At 36.4% G+C, this 22,969-nt stretch overlaps 1 protein-coding gene and 1 long non-coding RNA gene across 8 annotated transcripts; one reads left to right on the forward strand and one right to left on the reverse strand.

The window, feature by feature from the left end:
- Window positions 1-3,835: 3,835 nt before the first annotated feature.
- Window positions 3,836-9,914, reverse strand: LOC129448698 (uncharacterized). The gene is made up of 2 exons (XR_008645838.2): window positions 9,686-9,914; window positions 3,836-4,247 (listed from the first exon to the last, which is right to left on the reverse strand). It is a non-coding gene; the product is annotated as an uncharacterized lncRNA (long non-coding RNA).
- LOC129448682 (protein rapunzel) lies at window positions 4,504-16,514 on the forward strand. Of its 7 annotated transcripts, none has more exons than XM_073872515.1 (3): window positions 4,575-4,658; window positions 10,885-10,944; window positions 14,090-16,514. In XM_073872515.1, the coding sequence occupies exon 3, from the start codon at window positions 14,117-14,119 to the stop codon at window positions 15,287-15,289; it is 1,173 nt and encodes a 390-aa protein (XP_073728616.1). In that variant the 5' UTR covers window positions 4,575-4,658; window positions 10,885-10,944; window positions 14,090-14,116; the 3' UTR covers window positions 15,290-16,514. The 7 variants fall into 7 exon arrangements, with proteins under 7 accessions (XP_055067209.1, XP_073728616.1, XP_055067210.1 ...); XM_055211235.2 differs by lacking the exons at window positions 10,885-10,944; window positions 14,090-16,514 and adding exons at window positions 5,058-5,143; window positions 6,091-7,784 and having other exon boundaries at window positions 4,584-4,658; XM_073872516.1 differs by lacking the exon at window positions 4,575-4,658 and adding an exon at window positions 4,920-5,143.
- Window positions 16,515-22,969: the final 6,455 nt, after the last annotated feature.

Genomic DNA, 22,969 nt, shown 5'->3' on the forward strand with positions numbered 1-22,969 from the left:
AACTTCCCAGGACCTTGAATTTTTCATAAACTTTCAAGGATTTCAAGGACCCGTGGGAACCCTGTTGTGAAGAACCTTTTCAAGCACCTTTATCTTTAAGTTTATAATATTGTACTCTATATCTCATTTTTGGTTTATTAGAATCTAAAATGATTTTTTAGAATAGACATATTATTTAGTAGAATAAATATGCCATCATAAACATAAAAATAATTCAATAAAAAATGGAATATATGTCACTAATTGTCTCTGCTGCCATCTAGCGGGTCTATAAAGAACAGTACCCAACGTCAGCATCACTTTTGATTGAAGGAAATACTTTGACAGATTGCATAATGAGTACTAATTGTTTTATTTGTTACATAACATCTAATTATATGTAAGTGTGATGAGTTATTTGTTACATAAAACACTTTGCCACGTTGCACTCTTAACCCGTTGGGGCGTTTCCCAGACAGGGCTTAAGTCTAGTCCCAGACTAATATGCATGTTTGAGCTGTCTTAAATAAAAACATTTGAAATATATCAGTGCTGTTGTTTTGACTCCAGATGCACACCAGTGGTTTTTTTAAAGGTATGTTTGTAAAAAACACTTAAAATAACTAAGGCCTGCTGGCTTAAACTACAACCAGTTTGATTCTTTGTTGCATGTGTGCAGTAAACAAGGCTGTTGTTTAACCTGCAGATGTTATGAATTATTTTGTAAGTATTGTTTTAATTAAACACAAATATATCAGTAGCTACATCAGTAGTCTACCTCCCCCTGTTCTAGTCTCAGTTATTTATTTTTGGATGAGAGTTTAACTGTCTGGAGGTGAAGGGCAGAGAGACGAAGCATGAGAAAGCACAGGAAGGAAATAAACTTCAACACAGTTCAATCTAAAACACAGAAAGCTATAGGAAAAATACTGATATCCAATGAACATGTGTGAGAAATATGAAAATATAAAGTTATAACAGCTCAGACTGTAGTGATACGAGACCCAGAAAGATTTTACATTTTTGCTTTAAGTTTATAAACTACACAGTTAAATATTACTTATGCTAGATCCCAAACCGCCTACCTCCATACTATACAGCACGCAAAAAGCGCTACTTTACGTACTATATAGTATGGAAGTAGGCGTCTTGGGATCCAGGGCGTGTCATATAAGAGAAGAGAATTTTAATTGATGCAATTGTGCAAAAATTTGTTTAGGCATCTTTCAGTGCTTTAATGCTTTCAAAAAAATTTATTTTTATTATGGGAGGTAAATTAAGTTAACGTTAAAGTCGTTAACATCTATTGATGCTGCTTGTTAGCTTTTAACAGGTGTTTTGCGTCATAGCTTTTACTATATTGTGTATTATATGACTGATGGGACACCGCATTCATTAAGTAAATATTTACCGTTCATAAGCAAGTATAACCTGAATCACGAGGATGCTTCTGTTTTTCATTAACCACAAAAACCGTCAGTAAACACACAAGCCTTTCCTCCAGTCCCTTATCTATCTGTGGCAGTATGGTTCTTGGCATGATGTTATTTTCAATGTGTGGAAAATCACGTGATCACCAATGTGACCCTGGATTGAGAACCCAAACAGATGAGCAAAAATGTCCTTCAGACGAAATCTGAATGTAATGTGGGTGCACGTGCTTAGACACCTCATTTAAAATCTCAACAATGAATCGTCCATGGTAATGAAATGAAACATGAAATGACAAACTAAGGTTAAATGACAACTGATCATTAATTCACTTCAGCTCCCTCCACACAACAACACAATCCAATGCAGTGACCTTCAGCTTTCATCACCGTCTGGATTGTAATCACATTTTCAATTTGCAAAGGACTCAAGGGTTGAGGTTTTTAAAGGGCAGAGAGGACTGAATGCAATTAATAGAGACATGGATCCACATTACAGCTAAATATTGAGGGTGAAGATGGGAACTACAAAACACAACACAGCACATTATGACTTTTTTGACTCAGGGTTTATCATAGTACATAAAGATTATAAAATGACCACAAAACAAGTTGCACAGGTTTATTTGTAGCAATAGCCAACATGGGTCAAAATTATTTAAAAATATATAAATAAACATATTTTGTAAATTTCCAACCGTAATTATATTAAAACTTTATTTATCATTAGTAATATGTGTTCCTAAAGACTTTATTTGGACAACTTTAAAGGCGATTTTATTAATATTTTGATATTTTGCACCCTCCGATTCCAGATTTTTAAATAGTTGTATCTCGGCCTAATATTGTACTCTTCTAACAAATTATACATCAGACTGTTTTTTTTTATCCAGAGTCACAAATGTGTTTAACCAGTGATCATGTTTTAGAGGGGTTTTTAAAAAGGGAGGGGTTTGGTGTTTGCTGCCCCTGATGATGTCACAGCATATGAAGCCCCCATAATAAAAGTCTAAAATACAGAGTATACTAAAAATATACCATATAAACTTTTATGCATTTTAGTATTAAATGCATTGTGTTTTAAATGCATGCAAATGATAGTAAATTCCTATAGAAAACACAGATAATATGTCTGTCATTATAACAGACTTTGGCAAAGCGACATTTCTGCATAGTTTACTAAAACCTCACTGATGCCTGTGGTCCGGAGGCAGATGTTCACTGACGCAGCAAGTTAAAGGAGGAAACGATCTGACCGCAGAACTTACATTTTGACTAAAATAATACTCAAATCTATTTAGATTATTACAATTTCTAAAGAAAATGCAAGTGCATGTGCAAAACTCATGTGGAGCTCACAACATCGATATATAAGGCTGGCAGTCATTGCTAACATGTTGATAGATGGTTTGTAGGGCTGTTATTTCTTAAATATGGTAAATATAAATATATTTTTTAATTTTTTTGCTATCATTATTTAATATTCATTATTTTACTGCAGACCTTTGAAATCATTTTGTTTATTTTTTGCATTCTATCTCAGTGTTATTTTCAACAGCTTTATTCAACACCTGACACAATCAAATGACAGCATGTGGGCAGATTTTTAACCGATTAATCCTTTAAAACAACACAGTAATAATAAGCAAAATCCCTTATTGAAAGATACAGCAGATCTGGTTTCCTTTTCATGTCAAAAGTTGCTTGTTGACACATTTAAATGATGCGTGCGTTGAACCTGCACAACTGCGACGGTGTGCCAAAATGCATTTAGGTACCCACGTGATACAATTCCTAAGCAAGGCCCACCTAAATCATCGTTTTTTTCGGTTAAGAGGACAAACCTGTCTGAATAATCTCAATTTTACGGTTAGTCAACATAGCCTGAAGCCAATTCCCACAAAAATTAATTCACAACATTTATCCTTAAACTTTCCCAAGCGACTTGCCGATGCTTGAATTTCGTAAAAACCACATGACCGAGTTCACTGACGTTCATTGTCTTCTGCAGAGATTCATAAAATAAAAGTCTTGCACATCAGATTTTGCTTTACCTAATGATGGCATCTATTTGATCTAAAGTGACCTCTTGTGGCTGAGTATACATGCACACTAGATCTGTGTGCAGCCATGGTGACACACTTGGCAAACTAAAGTATGCATTAATATTCTGAGCATGCTGGACATGCACAATCCTTAAACAATTAACAAAGGTTAGTGGTTTTCTCATGCATTGCAACAATAAAACACCGCGTGCAATACATTATACATGCACAAATATATTGTTAACTAATTGTTTTATATCCGGTGATTTGAGATACAGTTGCAAGTCTGCAAATAGTACATACATAATCCAAATAATAATACAATAATGACGATAGTGCAAACATTTCTGTAAATGAAACGTCAGTGGCACCGCCATGATGTTTATGGAAATGTGCTCTTTATGGAAATGTGCAACAACAAGTCCTGATCCATGCTTGCTTACTGATTATTATGCTCCAGCTCCACAGTGTTGTGCTATGTTGAGCACATTTGTTTAAAGCCCAGCTGATTTGCATAGAGCGAGATGTAACAGTGACATCAAGAATCAAAATGGTAAAGTACCAGAGTATCTGTAGTCCACGACAGGCTCCTACTGTTCCTCTACAGACGAGTCATTGCATGCCAGCGTGTCACAGCGATTGCTGCAGCACAAAGGCGCTGCATTTGACCGCCTGCCACGCCGGGGATGCACAAACAGTGAAGTCTTTCTCTGCGATGTGACGGAAATGACCTCGAAGCACTGTCCCTCCCTAAGGGCAGTACATGCAAATTTGTGTTGCTCCCCAATGTCCCCTAAAAAGACAAAAAAAAGGGAGAATTTTACAAACATGGAAGTTTTGATGTGAATAATGTTTGAAAACATTTAAAAAGTATAATCATGAAAAATTGTTGTAAAGATGATCCGTAGGGAACACCAAGCAGGTTGTTTCAGGGAAAAGTTGGTATTAAACATCATGTCATTAAATTAAATGCTGAGTTTAGAAACAACTGTTTACAGGATGTTATCTGCCTCCATGTCTGTCCTTCATCTCTCCGAGTGGGCTCTGAGGAATGCTGGCAGGGGATGGAGTTAATCCAAAGTGGGAGGGTCACAGGGAAAAGTCTATATATACATGTGGACCATGAGAAGCTGGTGCTTTAGACACAGTTGGACTGTATGTGCTGGAACATTAGAAAACACATTTGTATACTTCAACACTAACGGTAAGTCTTTTTTTCTTCCTTTTTATCCTAATAAATATGTTCTCTTTAAATGTTTATTTCACAATTTAAAAAAAAACTTTATGGTGCCAAGGCAAAGTCTTTTTTTATAAAGGCAAAATAAAACATTTTGTTCACAATTTTAATGAAAATTTGATGAGGACTTTTTATGGGTATCATTTTATTAGCAGGATGTTGTGCTTAAGTCAATATTGGCTTTCATGGATCTCTAAGTTACACAGGATTACAAATAAGGGATGTGGCTTTCAGCTTTTTAAAGAGCAGTTGATAGTTTCCCTTCCTCTTTTTCAGAACCAGTTGTTGGTTCTTTTTATTTTCATGTTAAAACCATCAAAGCACCGAGTTCCTACACCTAAGCTTGAATTTCTCTTTCCTTTGAAGTCATTTTTGTTTTAAATCGAAAACGCCCTGGAGTTTTAATTTCAAAATCATCATAATTGAAAAGGAGGACTTCGTTGTATTGTTCAGTAAGTATTTTTTTTTTTTGCTCCTAATTCCTCTAAGATCCGCAAGCTCTTATGAAAGATGCATTGTTGAGCCTCCATGATTATCATTTTAAATCCTATTGAATTCTCCTAATCTCTATTTTCATCATCTTTAATCTTATTATATAAACGAGCTAAATTGAGTCTTTGATCATGACTAACATTTTATGAAATCTAAAGTTTACCCTTGTAGGTTTATTTTTTTCTATTTTTTAGTGTAAATTAGCTTTTTGTTGAAAAATATATAGTTTCACTAGAGAAACAAGTGCATTGGTTAAAAATCTCAGTCTCAGATCTGGGTGTGCCTTTTTCTGTATATTGAGTCTTAGGAAATTAGATATCAGTGTGAGATCATCTCCCTTGTGTAATCAAAGTGAACAGAAACGTCCTGAAATGCTTAAACAGCCAGAGAAATATATTTTCTCAGCAACCCCTCCTGAAAACATCTGCCTTGCGAACCGGGGTTTACTGTAAATGCTGAATTATTTTCCAACTATATTCACAATGACTGTGCTCATTATATTTTAATGTGCACTTTGAACCATTGTACACATTAGTGTTTGCTTTTTATTCTTACTTAGCAGACACCTGATCCTTCTGATCTGCTTTTATTTTTGTATAATTTGCCGAGACTTTACGGGCGGGGTGTAATGTGGCTCAGGACAAGCCTGAACAAGACCAGAAATTTTTCCTTTTTTCTTCGTTTGATGGCTCAGGTCCATGGAAAACATGTAAAAAACAAGCACAAGTAACTTCACGGATATCTTTCCTCCCCCCTTGTGGTCTAACTGTCCAATTCATCTCGGGTTACTCTAAAGGTCTCGTTTTAGGAAAACAAATATGACCCTTGCAAAAGGCTGCATTGATTTTGGTATTGATTTGATGCTGTGGCTTCCAGTTTATGATATATATGCCTCGATCTGTTACAGACAAGGATAGGAAGGACTTTCTCCTTTGAGTCAGAATGAGTCGGGTGGAAGAATGGGTGCTGGAGAACAGGAGCAAGATCGAGAAAGGAGTGGAAATCATGGGGCAGGGGTGTGAGGTTTTAGCAGCCACCGTGGGACAGCTGCACCCCATCCTGGAGGCCGTGTTCGTGGCCTCGGCCGAGCTCCTTAGCAATCCGGAGGGTAAAGAGGCCAAGTACATCACTGAGCAATTCGAGAAGATCAACCAGAAACTCGAAGGCATCCAAGACGAAATCGACAAAATAGCTTTGGAGCTGCAGCGGACGTCCATGAACAAGCAAAACTTTGACAGCGAGGCGCAGATGGTCAGCCAGTACGAGAAGTTTCAAGACTTTGTCAATGCTAAGCCCAAGTTCAAGGAGAAAAAGAAGGAGAAGTTTTTGAGCCAATACGAGAATACGGGTGCAGATCTGAACATCGATTCCTTGTACAACGCAGTAATTGGAGAAAACACCTCTGGAGATCCCATGCTGGACACGGTGGTCAACACTGAGCAACGAAGCAGAAGGGCGGTGGAGGAGTTTTGTGCCAGGCTAAAGAAGCTGTTCGTTGTGGGAATTATAGCAGTCATGGGTCACGCTGCCCTAAAGGAGGGAGCTGTAGGCGAAGCCATGGTCAAGAAATGGCAGGATCGGATGGAAGAGGTCGAGAAACGGATGAAGGCAGCCGTGGACGAATGCATCGAGAATTTCCCCGAGCAGGCTAAGATGGATGTGGAGCAGCAACTCATTGAGCGCCAAGGCTCGGTTGACCCAGAGTTCACTTCATTTATACTCGACCTCCTTGCCAAGAAATACGACTGGGTGTGTTGGTCGGTTCGGGTCTTCAACCACAGTGGCCTGTTCTTCTGGAACTGGCTCGCGGGCAAAACGTACCAGGGAAGAGGAGGAGGTGGCAACTTTTTTGATCTTCTGACCCAAAACAACATCAGAATCGTTGTGTCGTTCAGTGCAGACCCGAAACCGATCAACAAGAGCCAGGTGCTGGAACAGATTGAAACTCAGAAGTTAAAGGGTAACATGATGTCTGTTGCTCAGACCCTGTGCAACTCTCTTCCCAACACCGTGGTGCACGCCGTAAGCCGCTATAAGAACGTAGAGGAGAAAAACAACTTTCAGCCAGAATGCTACTACTTTGCGAGTCACAAAAAGGCCTATTTCTGCATTCATTCTGAATAGATGTGTGAAGACTGGAAACATACAAATGGCTATCAGTCTTCAATATATTTCTGCTATCAAAAGTATGATTGTATTAAACTGCACAGCATTAGATAAGACAAAAATCCTGAGAATTCTCGCCGAAACTTTATTTTGTTGCATACCTGTATAACATGTCTGGGACCAAACATTAACGCACTCATCATACATAAATGATGTAAAATTATCATTAGACGGTTTTGTTATCAGTTGGTCTACAACAGATTTGAAAAAGCCATTTGTGGCTAACAAGAAAGTGGCTGGGTGCATTATAATGGCATTTATTGTTAGCCGTGGTGTTTACAATCAGAAAGCATATCGGTTAAACTTGAGAATGTAGTGAAATGTCTTAAAAGGGGCAGAGGGCTTTACTGAAAAGATGTTATTCTATATTAAATATACATATAGTCTCTGTAATCCATGATATGTAATCACAAAATAAAATAAAATGATCTAGGATTTTGTTTCAAACAATCAATAGCAACTGGGGACTTCATAAATGTACCATAGACAATAGTTTCTGCAAATACTAGTGTAACTACAATGAAACTCATAATTTGGTCTTAACCTACTGACATAAAAGACTCAAATTCAACAAAATGATAGTTTTTTTCTGCAGTTTGGTCCCTACTGAAAAATCCAGCAAAGAACAGCATGGGCTGGGAGCTGGTTTTAGCTGGTTTAAGGTGGCAATAGCTGGTCTAAGCTGGTCCTTCCAGCCTGGCAAAATTGGTGGGTCAATTGGTCTTCCAGCATGACCAGCTAGACCAGCTTAAAAAGTGTCTAAAACACAGCTAGACCAGCTTGCAACACCAGCAATACCAGATAAACCAAGCTGGGAGACCAGCTAAAACCAGCTCAGCAGCTTGTGCTGGTATTGGTTGGATTTTTCAGTAGGGATACTATACAGCAGTGACAATACGAAAATTAACCATGGTTACTGTAGTAAAACCGGTTACCCCGTTTACTGTAGTAAAACCGGTTACCACAAAAACGATAGTTACACCATGGTTACTGTATTAAAACCATGGTTTTGCTATTACGAATAGTAATAAATACATCAAAAAACTATTCTTACTACACTTTTACCATAAAAAACATGGTTAATTTTCGTAAGGCCACCCTTATGAAATATAACTAGTTGTATTATGTTAAAAGACAAGTAGCCTATAGTAACCATGTTTTGGAGTACTGATTATTGTGTGTATTATCATACCTGTAGTTTTACCACACGTTATGGTTACTCTTGCGAAGATTGGCCATGTTTTTTGTGGTGGGGGTGTAGTGACCATGTTTTGGTGTATTGAATGATTACTACTAGCAAAACCATGGTTTTACTATGTTTTTTTAAAACCATGGTTATTTTGTGGCAACCATGATTTTACCACAGTAACCATGGCTAATTTTTGTAAGGGTAAAATATGATTCCTGTAATTCTTTGAAAATTAACCATTATACTACAGTTAAAAAAACATGGTTACTGTAGTAAAACCATGGTAACCATAAAATAACCATGGGTTTGACAATCAAAAACCATAGTTAAACCATGGTAAGTGTAGTAAAACCATGGTTTTGCTGATAGTAATCAATACACCAAAAACATGGTTACTACACCTTTACCACAATAAAACCATGGTTAATTTTCGTAAGGGAAGACCTTGACCATGATTTTACTAGAAATATCTTTAAATTGTTGTTACTGCAGCAAAACCGTGGTTAAATTACAAAGTTACACTGATATTTTGCCGGAAACTGACGTTACCATGGTAAATGTTCAGACTAGTTAAAAGCAATAGTTTAGATTCCTCCCGTATATCTGAAGGGTGTGTCGAGATAGAGAAGAACCGACACGTGATCAGAAGTTACTCCACACAGATCAGCACAAACTTTTGTTTTCTTTCATTCTTTGCCATTTGTGATCGATTTAAGGTGAGTTTGGTTCGTAACAGTAATATTACAAACTCTTAATCGTGAATATAATGTTTAGGTTTGTGTAGTTGTTGCTCACGAGCGCTAAAGTTTCTGGGCGTTTCTCTTCAGACCATAAGCTGCTTCTTCTGTCCGTGTCCTTTTTCCAGCTCGTGACTTTTATATTTTTAAAAAAGTGTACGTAGTTTGCTCGGTAATTAACCGATTATTTACGCAAAAACAACTCTTTCTTTGTACTCCCACCGCATTAATCGTATCTGTTCCCCAAAACTGAGGGTTTGTTTGATCGCTGCTGCGCCCTAAACCAGGAAGTGTTTCGTATGACAACACGCAATGTAACAGTGTATCACTTTACCGTATAAAATTTAAGCTAAATGAACTTAAATGATGTGAATGATTAACTTTTTTGTGTTTGAGAGACACAGACTTACATTATCTTCGGCTTGTCGTGCACGCATCTCCATTAAATCGCAGGCCTGTGAATACATCCTGCTATGCAACTTTAATGCAGAGCTTTAACACAACTCTATTGTTTGAGTTTCTCGTTAAAGCCAGTGATATATGGGAATTAGCAACACTAAAGACTTGTGGTTTATTATAAATATAAAGTGTTGAGGGAAGAAGCTGACACGATGCTGTTTTTCCTGGTCTTGTTGTCATGGTTACTGAAGTGCTTTGGAAAAACGTTCTTGCTTAGCTAGTTGAGCTACCTCGTTAATTTCCACCCCTACCAGAATGTTTACGGAAAACCTTAAGCAGTTTTGGCATATCCTATCATACTGTTGTGTTTATGATAAAGATGTATTTAGACTTTCTGATACTGTGTCAGATATACACAGCGTCTTTAGGATTGACTCTCTGATCTTTATTACCATAACAAAAACACATGAAGTATTTTCAGATGTGTGACTCTGCCTTTGAAAATCCAGGTATCAGTCATTTTTACTGTACATAAAATCATCCTACATAATGTAAAGAACATTCTGTAAAAATATAACATTGATATCTTTAACATTAACTGAGTAAGGTCATGTCAGTGTCACATATTCATCGTTATAGTTTACCACATTTAAAGTGATCAAAACTAAAAAAAGGCCACACGTGTGCAGAAACAAAACACGCACACACATAACAAGTTCACGTCTGTGGTTTTCGTTAACTATCCTGTCATTTAAACCATCCAAATAGTTAAGTAAAATAGTTTTGTAACAAGTAATTTAAACACATTTACAGCATTTAGGCATACAACTTTTGATCAAAAGATCTAAGAAACCTTTAGGAAAAACATACTTAGTTCTCCCTTTAAAAGTGTTGTTTTGTTTGGCTTGCCTTGCTGTGTGTTACATAAGGGAATCTCATTGAACTGGTCAAACTGTTTTCAATTGAAATGCCTTTGTGTTGCATTGTAATTATTCTTTACTATGAAATGTTGTGTGGTAAGGTGAGTGTGTTTCTTTCAGTGTTTGAATGAACGCATCTGGCCCGTTTCTTGTGTATGGGTGTGGTTGTCAGACACTTTATACATCTCTCAGCATGTGTACATACACCTGGCTACAGTATTGTTGTGCTTTGCTTTCCAGGAGCAGTTGTTTGGTTTATATAACCTTTTTTATTTTCTGTACTTTATCAGGTAAGCCCACCTGGATTCGAATTATCCATTATCCACTACAGGAAACCAAGACTGACACGTGTAAGTTCTGTTCATTCACTCAATGGAGACAAAACCCTAATTTACTAACATGATTTAGCAATGGCCATCATTTCACTCTATAGGATAACTATAAACCTGATATGGTCCGGCTTTATACTTGAATTTGGTTACATGTTGTTTTTGCTAACATAACTTTTCAGATATATGATATTTCACCATGTAAGCAAAGTCGATGATGATTACAAGGTGCTTAGTTTAATTAATTAATTAATTTATTTATTTCATTTATTTTAGGCTGTGTAGACGTCTATTAAATTTTCACTGAAATGATCGTTTTAGCCATCTGGGCAGTGTTTGGACAGCTATTAGACGTTTTTAAAAAGGAAAAATGGATGCTTTTAGGTTTTGTGTGACCATGAAAGTACAAAGCATTTTTAAGATATGTAGAAGGCAAGCCAATGGATTGTCACACTGCAAAAAGTGACTTTCTTACTTGGTATTTTTGTCTGGTTTTCGGTCCAAATATCTAAAAATCCTTAAAGGAATATTCAATTTTCTTAAAAGAAAAATCCAGATAATTTACTCACCACCATGTCATCCAAAATGTTGATGTCTTTCTTTGTTCAGTCGAGAAGAAATTATGTTTTTTGAGGAAAACATTGCATTTTAATGGACTTTAATAGAGCCCAACATTTACTTAACTCAACACTTAACAGTTTTTTTCAACGGAGTTTCAAAGGACTATAATGGATCCCAAACGAGGCATAAGGGTCTTATCTAGTGAAACGATTGTCATTTTTGACAAGAAAAATAAAAAATATCCACTTTTAAACCACAACTTCCCGTCTAGATCCGGTCGTGATACGTCATGACGTCAAGAGGTCACAGAGGACGAACGCGAAACTCCGCCCCAGTGTTTACAAATGTGATGAAAGAGGACCGTTCCTACGTTGTTGTATGTCAACTGATACTAATTAATGTCTTTGTGTCAGTTTATTGTTTACAATGGTACGCAAATTTGCGTTTTATGTATGTAACACGTGACCTCCCTACGTCACTACGCATTTACGTTAGGTCGCGGTGGATCGGATCTAGACGAGAAGTTGTGGTTTAAAAGTGGATATTTTTCATTTTTCTTGTCAAAAATGACAATTGTTTCGCTGGATAGGGCCCTTGTGCCTCGTTTGGGATCATTTGTAGTCCTTTGGAACTCCGTTGAAGAAACTGTTAAGTGTTAAATATTGAATGTTGGTCTCTATTAAAGTCCATTAAAATGAGAAAAATCCTGCAATGTTTTCCTTTAAAAAACATAATTTCTTCTCGACTGAACAAAGAAAGACATCAACATTTTGGATGACATGGTGGTGAGTAAATTATCTGGATTTTTCTTTTAAGAAAATTGAATATTCCTTTAAAAGGTGCCATAGAATGTAAAACTGTATTTGAGTCAGTGTCAAAAACGTTTTGGCAAGATGAGAAATTCAAAAACATTTTTAAAAAACTTGTTTTAAAAGCACGCATCAGGTTTATTTCAATTCACATAGTGTATTTATGTGATAATAAAAAATTACATTTGCACAATTTTTATTAAAGTTAAGACTGAATGGACCTGAAAATGTCAAATGTGTAACCGCCAATTGCGCAAAGAATGAGAAATATTAAATATTTTATCCACCTTGATGGCATGTAAGTGTAATCATAAAAAATTCATTTTAAAATATCATTTTATTAGTTATTTCCAAATGCAAATTTTAATGCGTATTTGTATTTGTCCTGACATATGATGAAAACAGCTCTTTTTTTCTAAATAATCTTTGACAAATGATTCAAAAATGTATGTAAAAAAATCATATTACACTAAACTAGATGATTATATTTTATTCCACATTTTTTATGAATAGATTTATATTTTAAGAAAAAAAATACTAGTTACACCAATTGACATAGACCGGTTACACCACATTGACATTTTTGCAATTATCCCCCAAATTTTCTTTGAAAATTAAATAAAATCAGAAATTTTAAACTTGGTCCTCAAAATAGAGAATGTATGCAAGTAATCTGCATTTTTTTTTTTTTTTGAAATTTTAACCCATTAACATTTAATTGAACCATACAGACACAAAATAATTAACGTCACGTCATTGACCCATTTGCTTAGGCATATTTGAATAATACGAGCTCTGTACATGGTCATGACATATCGAGAGCCTCAAACACGTTTGTTTCCTCCTCCTTACACAAACCTTGTGCATGCAAAAGACAGCTGGAAAACAGACCAATCTCAACGTTACAGTCGAGATGTATGCCACCAACATTAAATTAATTACAATGTTGTTACAATGCTATAAACAAAGTTGTGACTGCTGAACAAGTGCTATATGCTAGTTAATGCTATATGCTAGCATTTAGGCTAAAGTACTATTCACTTTATAGTTGTGTTTTGCTGGTCAATACTAAAAAATACACAAACTTACCACTCAGAAACGTCCATTAACAATCTCAAAACAATTGATTATTCCTCAAATTCTGTATCTTTGTCTAATACAGACTCAAACATAAGGTCTGTTTACACACACACAGAGCTACTGAAGGAGCTGCTCTGTAAAACAGCCAATCAGAGCAGAGCTCAACATTATTATTCATGACCCTTTTAAATAAGGTAATAATACATCATTTCATTCATTCAAAGGGCAAATCCTAGGGTTGTAAATGGACATGTAAAACTGTCTCTGGATTATTTTTGCACTTAAAAAAGCCACATACAAATGTAACATATTACACTAGTCAACATTAGCTCAACATTAAGAAAAAAGTTCAATTTTTTTTGCTTGTTTTAAAAACTAATTTTTAGATATTTGTACTGAAAACAAGACAAAAATACTAAGTAAGCAAGTCATTTTTTTTGCAGTGTCATCATAGAAAGCCCTGGTATATGTGCAATGTGCCGCAGGGCCAGCATTTGGCACAAAGCCTTCTCTAAATACGGGTGTGTCCAACTATTTGCACGTGTGGCTATTTGCACAATTATTTTCAGTAAATCGCCAGCATGCATGCAAATTGTTACGTTGGATATTCACGTTAATGCCTTTTATTTGTATGTGTTATTAATTATGTACAATCCTAAAAATAAAACTGTGGTGTTTTGAGCTTACTCCTAATGATTTTTTTTTATTTTTCACAGATTTTTGGCAAATAAAAATTTTGAAGGATGGCCGAACAACTACAGAAAATTGCACAGAAGAAGGATGTCGTGGAGACCGTGATGGAAGTATTTGAGCAGGGTGCCGAAGTGATAGCTAGCGTCGCTGGAGATATTTTCCCTGTTTTTTCCATCGTGGCTCCTATTGTAAAGCTGGCGCTGGATAACGTAGAGAGCAAAGAGGCACAGTACATGACAGAACAGTTTCAGAAGGTACGAGATCGCCTCGAAGCCGTTTCCGAAGAGATCCAGCAGATCAACAATGAGATCAAGAGAAGCGGCATAGATGATACCTACTTCTCTGTGGAGGAGAACCTGCTCAACCAGTTCCGCAAATTTATGGAGGTCCTCAATGCCAAACCTAAATTCAGAGAAGTCAGAAAGAAGACCTTCCTGGAGCACTTCAAGAAGACAGGTGGTGACAACAACCTCCACAAACTGTATAACGCGGTAACAGGAGATAATTTCTCCGGAGAGTCTGTGCTGGAGATCACGCTAAACTATGAGCAGAAGAGCCGCAGGCCGGTGGAGGAATTTTGTGCTATGCTGAAGCAACTGTTTTGCATCGGTTTGATAGCTTTAGTGGGACACGCAAGTCTGGAAGGCTATGGTGAAGAAGAGAAATTGCTTCAAGAGTGGGGTGAGAAGATGAAAGTGGTCCAGGATAAAATGATCGTTGTTATCGAAGACTGCATCAACAGCTTTCCCACGCAGGCTGAGCTGGACTCCAAGCGTATCGTGAGAGACCACAGCGATAAAAGCAACCAGCAGCTGGCTGACATGTTAATCGAACATTTGAAAAAGAAATACGACTGGGTGTGCTGGTCGGTCCGTGTCTTTAACTCTCCTACGGGCATACTCACCAGTAAGAAAGACTTTCATGGTTTGACGGGAAAGAGTCGATTTCAGGTGCCGACATCTGATGAGAAGTTAAACGTTGTGATCTCGTACAGCGCCTCACCTGAACCCGTACGTAAAGACCAGATACAGAATCTGATCTCGGAACAGAAGAAGCCCGCCATGACGGCGATGGCCGAACAGCTTTTTGAGGCGATCCCTGTTTGTGTGGTTCATACAGTCAAGAACTCATGTAAAGATCTGGGCTTCTCCTGCAGCTTCTCTGATGAGCTGCACTACTATGAAAAGTTTAAGAATTTCTGTGTATTTCTTCATTCTGCCTAAAGCCAGCAGGAAACAATAATGTCATGGTCAACAGCTAAACAGATGTTTGCAACATGATACTTTAGTAGACCTTAAAATGACAATACGTAACCATTATGTGGTTATGACTTAAGGGCCAAAACATATTTTAGTGACAACTGAGAGTTTAAAACTATGACTGATATACTATTCACTCTCTTTTTATACATTTTAAATAGTCATGTTTTATCCAAGCTTCTCTAAAGTTGTAAATCAGTGGTTCTCAAACATTTTGCCCTGGAAGCCCCCCTCCCACCGCGTTGTGTGGGGTGCATTCCTTTGCGCCCTACACAATTTATTATTTAAATAATTGTTTAATTAATAATTCCTTCGATAACTGGATTTATTATAAAAAAGTATTTTATAAAATGTCATAAAACTGCCCTCGGCACCATCTTGCGCCTCCCGAGGGGGGCGCGCCCCATGGTTTGAGAACCACTGCTGTAAATAAATACTTTTATTATTTAAATTATGTACTTTTATATTTCCAAAATTCAAATCTTTGAAAGTTATTCAGAGTGCTTTTCAACAACCGTATAAAGGTAATCTAGTTACTCATGAGAACAATTGAGAAGCTCAGATGCAAAACCGCTAAACACAGCCCAGTCACACAAAATTATGTACCTATAGTCATTAGTCACGTAATTTTTTGTTCTTTTTCGTGATACTGTCACGAATTTCTGAGTCTTTTCATGATCATTTCTGTTTATGTGTCTTTGTCACGTATTGTTTACTCAACTGATTTTTCTCCTATTTTCTTACCATTGTCGCTTCGGTTTAGGGTTAGATTTACATAAAATGACATCCTTACCCAAACCCAACTATAACCCTAACGCCAGGCAACAATGTTTAAAAATGTATAAAATATAAAAAATAAATCAGAAAAATTGTATAAACCAATACTTAAAGTGACATCCTAACGCAAACACCAAATCTAACCCTACATCGAAGTGAAAATGGTTTTAAATTGGAAAAAGCAGTTGAGTTAACAATACGTGACAAAATGACACTATCATGAAAAAGAATCACAAAATTATGTGACTATAGGTACATAACTTTGTGAGACTGGGTAGCTAAACGCCACCTCAGTCAAAAATTAGATAATGATCATAACCGAATGATCTCGGCTCGTATTATAGGTTCATCAAACACCTGTCTTCAAATCCGCTAAATTACACATCGATTATTTTAGATAAGTCCTTTTAAGTGCACCATGGCATACAATGTGACTACTTGGATGTAAATACCTAAAGTCTGGTTCAGTTTCTTCATTTTTACATTCTGAGAGGTTTTTGCCAAAAAAGCTCAATACCACTTAGAGGGTTTTGCCGTGAAAGACAAATTTGTTAAATACCAATGAAATGATTAAAGTGACATTTGTGAAAATAAGGCATTTCAATTACTGACTAATAACCTTTTCATTGCCATTAAAGTGAACCTAAACATAAAAGCCTCATAAAAATGCTCATTTACAAGAAAACATGTCAGACGCACTTGAAGGTTTTGCATCTGAACTCCTCAATTGTGCATTTTGAGTGAAACAAATATGTTCTTTGTATGTTTGAACAGATTCTGGTCATAGTCACACATTTAGCCTTATTTAAGGCTTTTTCAAAACTGACACATCATTAATGTGGTTTCTTCTATTTCTGATCTAAACTAAACTGTTTTTGGCTGCTTTACACGTTGGTCAGATGGTCTCTTCTGTGGAAGTGGGTGTTTCTAGTATAGAATAAACTGCAAAGGGTTGTCGGGCTATGCAAGAGTGAGGTAGATGTATGAAGAGATGTATGCACATTATACAATCATGTGCTCTTTTATTTTAGTGCAGACCAGCAATATCTTTCTTGTAGTCTTGCAGTAAAATATCGAACATTAAAGTTATCTTGAAATTAAAACTGATGCTGATTACTGTCTTTTTTACCACATTCACAATATTATAGTGAATCAATTTGTTAATTAATATTATTCCAAATAAAAAGAAAGTTTGTGTTTGTAAGCTTTTATGCAAAACAATTAAATACTTTTCCCTCCAGCCACCAGGCTTCATTCAGGTATCACAATCTGATCTGAGGCTATAAAAACCTGATATTCGCAAGAAATATCCAATATTACTTATCGATGCAAAACCTACTATTATTATTACCATTGCTATTTTTTTATAAAAAAACTCTTTTTTTTAAGTGTGTGTGCCTGGTAATCCCTAAATTTTGGGGATGAAATGATAGTAAACCAGTATTTTTTTGACATTGTGGGGACGTTTTTTGTACTCAATAAGGAGACAAGCTTATAAATCATACAGAATGATAAATAGCAGAGCGTTTTTTGGGTTAGGGGAAGGGGGTAGAATATACAGTTTATAAAAACCATTGTGTCTATGGAGAGTGCCCCTAAAAATTGAAACTTTTTGTGTTAAACATTTTCCCTTTTCAAGCAGTCATTGCATTGATTTAGAATCAGTCCATCGCATTATTGGATTTAGACACTTCAAAGATTCTGTTACAGACGGTTTCTGGTGAAATCTGATAACCTGAGCTCTCAGGAAAAGTGAAAACATTTCCATAAATACTTTGTACCACACTTCTTACAAAGCAGCAGTATATTGATATTCCTCAAACATTCTACTTAGGGGTTTTACTGTCTATCTTTATATATCTCCATACTGAATTATAACTGCATATATTCTTTTATTTATACATAATCTATTTATACATAATTCACTTGGTTGATACCACTCAATTGGGAAGAAGATGTATCTGTAGCCTGATCTCACAAAAATTTGTACGTATTTTACCAGTTGGCTAATTTGTATGAATTCATACAAAAACATCATCGAAGTGAATCATACAAAAACACCTCACCCCAACTTCAAAGGGCAAAAAGCAAATTGTACAAAAAATATGCCAATGTGCTCGTACTAATTAATATAAGTTAGCCACCTCAGATAGCATTGCATTGTTAAGTATCTGATAGACACTTATCAGAAGTGACTTGCTGTTGAGTTAAACCTTTTAGATAAATGCTGAGTTACATCTGAAATTAAAACCTGAACATTATTCTTATGCTGCTTTGCAAGTGCTGATATTTCCTTTTGAAAATGCAAATCTGGTTTAATGTTTTAGGTGTTATACAGATGTGTTTTTGTTTTTTTATAAAATCATACATAATGTAAAGAACATTCTGTGAAAATATCACCTTGATATATTTATCATTGACAGAGTACACTCTACAAAATGCTGGGTTCTTTTCATTGGGTCAATAAGGGACGAGCCCAGCAGCTCGGTTGAAATTAACCAAGAAAATGTTTATATCTGACCCAACAATGGCTTGAAACAACCCAGCGTAGGTTAAATTGCAAAATTAAATTAAATTAAAGGAACAGTATGTAAGAAATGTATATCAATTAATCATGAAATGGCCCGATGTCACTAGACATTAAGAAATCATTTTCATTTCAAATACTTATATCACTCACAACAGTGTTCTGGCCAGGATATTGTCATTTAAAAAGTGGAGTTGCAGCCCTCAACTGATGTTTATGTTGTCATTTTGTGTATTGGCCACCAATTGTGTAATTGCAGTACCAGTTTTAGCCACAAGTTTTGTGATTGCAATGCCAGTTTTGGCCACAATCCTACATACTGTTCCTTTAAGTGTTTAAGAAAATTTTTAACTTATTTCAAGATTGTTTTTCTCACCCCATTGGCTAAAATTGTATTTTGTTAAACTAGACTTATTTTCTTAGGTCATTTTGCTCATCAAGAAAGTGCATCTTAATTTAAGAATTTTTAGATATTTATACTAAAAACAAGATTTTTTGCAGTGCTCCGGGCCAGATCAGCACCTGAACAACACCTAAGCTGCTTAAACTGCAACCTGCTGCTGGGCTCAACCCTTTTTGACCCAATGGTTGAAAATAACCCAGCATTTTTTGTAGTGTAAGGTCATGTCAAAGATTGAAATCAAACTTTGATGGTCCTAATCACATTATTAGATTCTGAGACTTGCCTTGATTTCACAAAAAAGAGTCACATATAATTCATTAATGGTCTTAGAACACAAACTTCATTTTCCTAAACAAGTGTATTGTACTTCCACCTTTTAACTCACAGTGAATGTTTCACTGTATAAATAGATTTACTGTGGGTGAAACACCCATCATACTCTGTAATTATGCACAGAAACCACAGACGCATCTATTATTATCCTAAAGATCCTCCCTATAGTGCAGCGGTCAAAACAAACCTCAAAACAAACTATAAGAGTTTGTGTGACCTGAACACACTAGCCTATAAATTAATATTAGCTAAAATCAAGCCTTGAAATGGGAAAAATCTTCTAACACATATTAAATGATTGTGCATGGGACAAAAATTTTTATATCCCGTCGAGGGCATCAAGCTCCTAAACATGACTCGGCACTGAGCGAAATGTGATTGGTTGCTTTACGTGTCAGTTATATGGTCTCTTGAGAGGTCATTGACCATTTTACACAAGACTACCCATAATGCTTTAAAGTTTAGCTATTAGCAACAAAGCCTCTTCTCTTAAAGGGCCATGCCCCCTTTGCAGTTTTCTGTTAAACCACTTCTTTGGAAATCACCTCTATATTTTAGGGTTTTCCCGCTTTAAAAATACTGAGTTAACCCTATGTGGGAGGGTACATTCAGACTCTATAGGGCATTTAACTGGGCCAAAATCTGTGTAATGCAAGATGAGTCATTAGTAATCGTCATGTTGTTGGCTTGTTGCAACATAATACAGAATCATCACTGATTTGTTTTCAAGCTATAAAAAAAAAACTGCATTGATCTTTTGAAAAATTCTAAACAAATGGCAACTGTGTAACAAAGAGTGTCTGACGTATGTTAAGTAATTATTAATTAAATACTTATTATCTGTTATCATCAACAGAAATGAGGCCCACCAATAACATAAAGCTGACCGACTGCATTCATTTTTAGCTTTGGGAAACGCAAGAAATGACTTTTTCATGATTATGATTTGGCCACAGAGCCTCGCATTGAGTCCGGCCCATCAGGTGACCTCAGGAACGCAAAAAAACATCACGTGCATCGAGTCGGTTTCGCATGAGATGCAGAAATTCTTTGTGTGGACATTTATCGGCTCAATGTTACCTTAGTTCTTCCCTAATGTCGTCTCTATTTAAATAATTTCATTTACAATTTTATCTAGGAAAAAATCTAATAAATGTTAAGATGGTGATTGGCTCCAATGATGCGCACAAGCTCATCCAACAGGATTTGATGCATACGTGGAAATACTTTCATAGGCTGAGGTTCTTCCTGGTCCAACAAGTTAAGGACAGCGAGCAGAAAAGTTTGCATTGAAAGTAAGCACGGTTCTCAACGAGAGGAACCCATGGCTCTTGTTCGTAAGGTCTGAAAATTCAATAGATGACTGTCACGTGCCTGACCAAAAATAAAAATCAATGGTCTATAATGAGTCTTTAATGTATTTGGATTGTAAGTACTTTTGTTAGCTCAGGGGTAAAGTACTGTATTGCCAAAAAAGTAGTGCAAAAGGTCACAAGCAACACACATACTGATAAAACATTTATACCTTGTAATGCACTGTACTGTAAGTCGTTAAAGTGTCTACCAAATGCATAAATGTAAAGTAAGTAAGGTAAACACATCTAAGCCTAAAAATATCTGACTCTCATCATCCCCAAAATATGCAATTTTTAAAGATTTAAAAAAAATGCATATTATCAAAATAACAAACTTTTCTTTACACACTTATTCCTCTTTTCTTTTTTATCTTTCTTCTGCTCTCAATATGTAAACTTTAAATTAATATTGATTACATTTCTGCACATTCCCACATTCTGTGCTCGCAGTTATTTTTTCTGTGATGTTATTCTGTGTCAACCCAAATACAGAATCTTCTGGAACCGGTTACAAACCGCTTTGTGTGCACTAACATGCTTGGCCAATTTAACTGTTTCTGATTAACTGAGAGGCAAAGAGTCTTTAAATCAACAAACAAAAACAACGAGTTTCTCAATACAAATCTTAAACAGCTTTCATTCTAATAACAAACTCTCATAGCACATAAACCATACAGTATAAATCACATGATATAATCACATCATCACACAATGCGTCAGACAGCTGTAATGAAGTAAAAGTGAGAAGTGGTCATACGGTTAACAGGAACAAGATGCAGATCAAATGCAAATCTGTTCTTTTTTAAACAAAGTGTGTAAAATGGTTGTTGGCATCATTAATGTTTAAGGTTACTGGTGCATCCATAACGTGTCTTAGTTTTCTTTTTGCATGCAGAAAATAGCAGCCGTGAGAAAATAGGCCTACACAATACATGTTATGCTCGACATAGATTTGTATCATATTACAGTTTCATCATGTGAGGACAAAAAACAGGGATTTCAACACTATTGTAATCCAATGAAGCATAACCACGGTGCTAAAAAAGCTATCTTGACATCTATTTTGTTTGAAAGTATTTTTGTTCGTTTCTGGTAATGACACCTGAACAACCTTTATCAAAACACATCGATGTGGGAGTATAAGGTACATTACAGTATGTCAGTTTGGGGGGGGTGTTCCTGTATTAAAGGTGAATGTGTAACTTTTAGAAGTATCCCTTGACAGAAATATAATATACACTTGTCACTTACCTAAAGATTTATTAGCAACAACTGTTCAATTTCTCTTTAATGCAATTATCTAATTATCAGTTATATGGCAGTTGCTTCAATGCATTTAGGGGTGTGGTCCTGGTCAAGAAAATCTCCTGAACTCCAAACTGAATGTCAGAAAGAAAGGTGATTTAAGCAATTTTGAGTGTGGCATGGTTGTTGGTGCCAGACGGGCCGGTCTGAGTATATCACAATCTGCTCAGTTACTGGGATTTTCACGCACAACCATTTCTAGGTTTTACAAAGAATTGTGTGAAAAGGGAAAAACATCCAGTATGCAGCAGTCCTGTGAGCGAAAATGCCTTGTTTGATGCTAGAGGTCAGAGGAGAATGGGCCGACTGATTCAAGCTGATAGAAGAGCAACTTTGATTGAAATAATCACTTATTACAACCGAGGTATGCAGCAAAGCATTTGTGAAGCCACTACACGCACAACCTTGAGGTGGATGGGCTACAACAGCAGAATACCCCACTGAGTACCACTCATCTCCACTACAAATAGGATAAAGAGGCTACAATTTGCACGAGCTCACCAAAATTGGACAGTTGAAGACTGGAAAAATGTTGCCTGGTCTGATGAGTCTCGATTTCTGATTCCGATGGTAGAGTCAGAATTTGGCGTAAACAGAATGAGAACATGGATCCATCATGTCTTGTTACCACTATGCAGGCTGGTGGTGGTGGTGTAATAATGGTGTGGGGGATGTTTTCTTGGCACACTTTAGGCCCCTTTGTGCCAATTGGGCATTGTTTAAATGCCACGGCCTACCTGAGCATTGTTTCTGACCATGTCCATCCCTTTATGACCACCATGTACCCATTCTCTGACGGCTACTTCCAGCAGGATAAAGCACCATGTCACAAAGCTCAAATAATTTCAAATTAGTTTCTTGAACATGACAATGAGTTCACTGTACTAAAATGGCCCCCACAATCACCAGATCTCAACCCAATAGAGCATCTTTGGGATGTGGTG

Source organism: Misgurnus anguillicaudatus, chromosome 10 (assembly GCF_027580225.2).
Source record: "Misgurnus anguillicaudatus chromosome 10, ASM2758022v2, whole genome shotgun sequence".
NCBI lineage: Eukaryota > Metazoa > Chordata > Actinopteri > Cypriniformes > Cobitidae > Misgurnus > Misgurnus anguillicaudatus.

Bases quoted from the DNA above. Each gene is read 5' to 3' on its own strand.
- LOC129448682 (XM_055211234.2), top strand. From the start codon at position 6,126: ATGAGTCGGGTGGAAGAATGGGTGCTGGAGAACAGGAGCAAGATCGAG.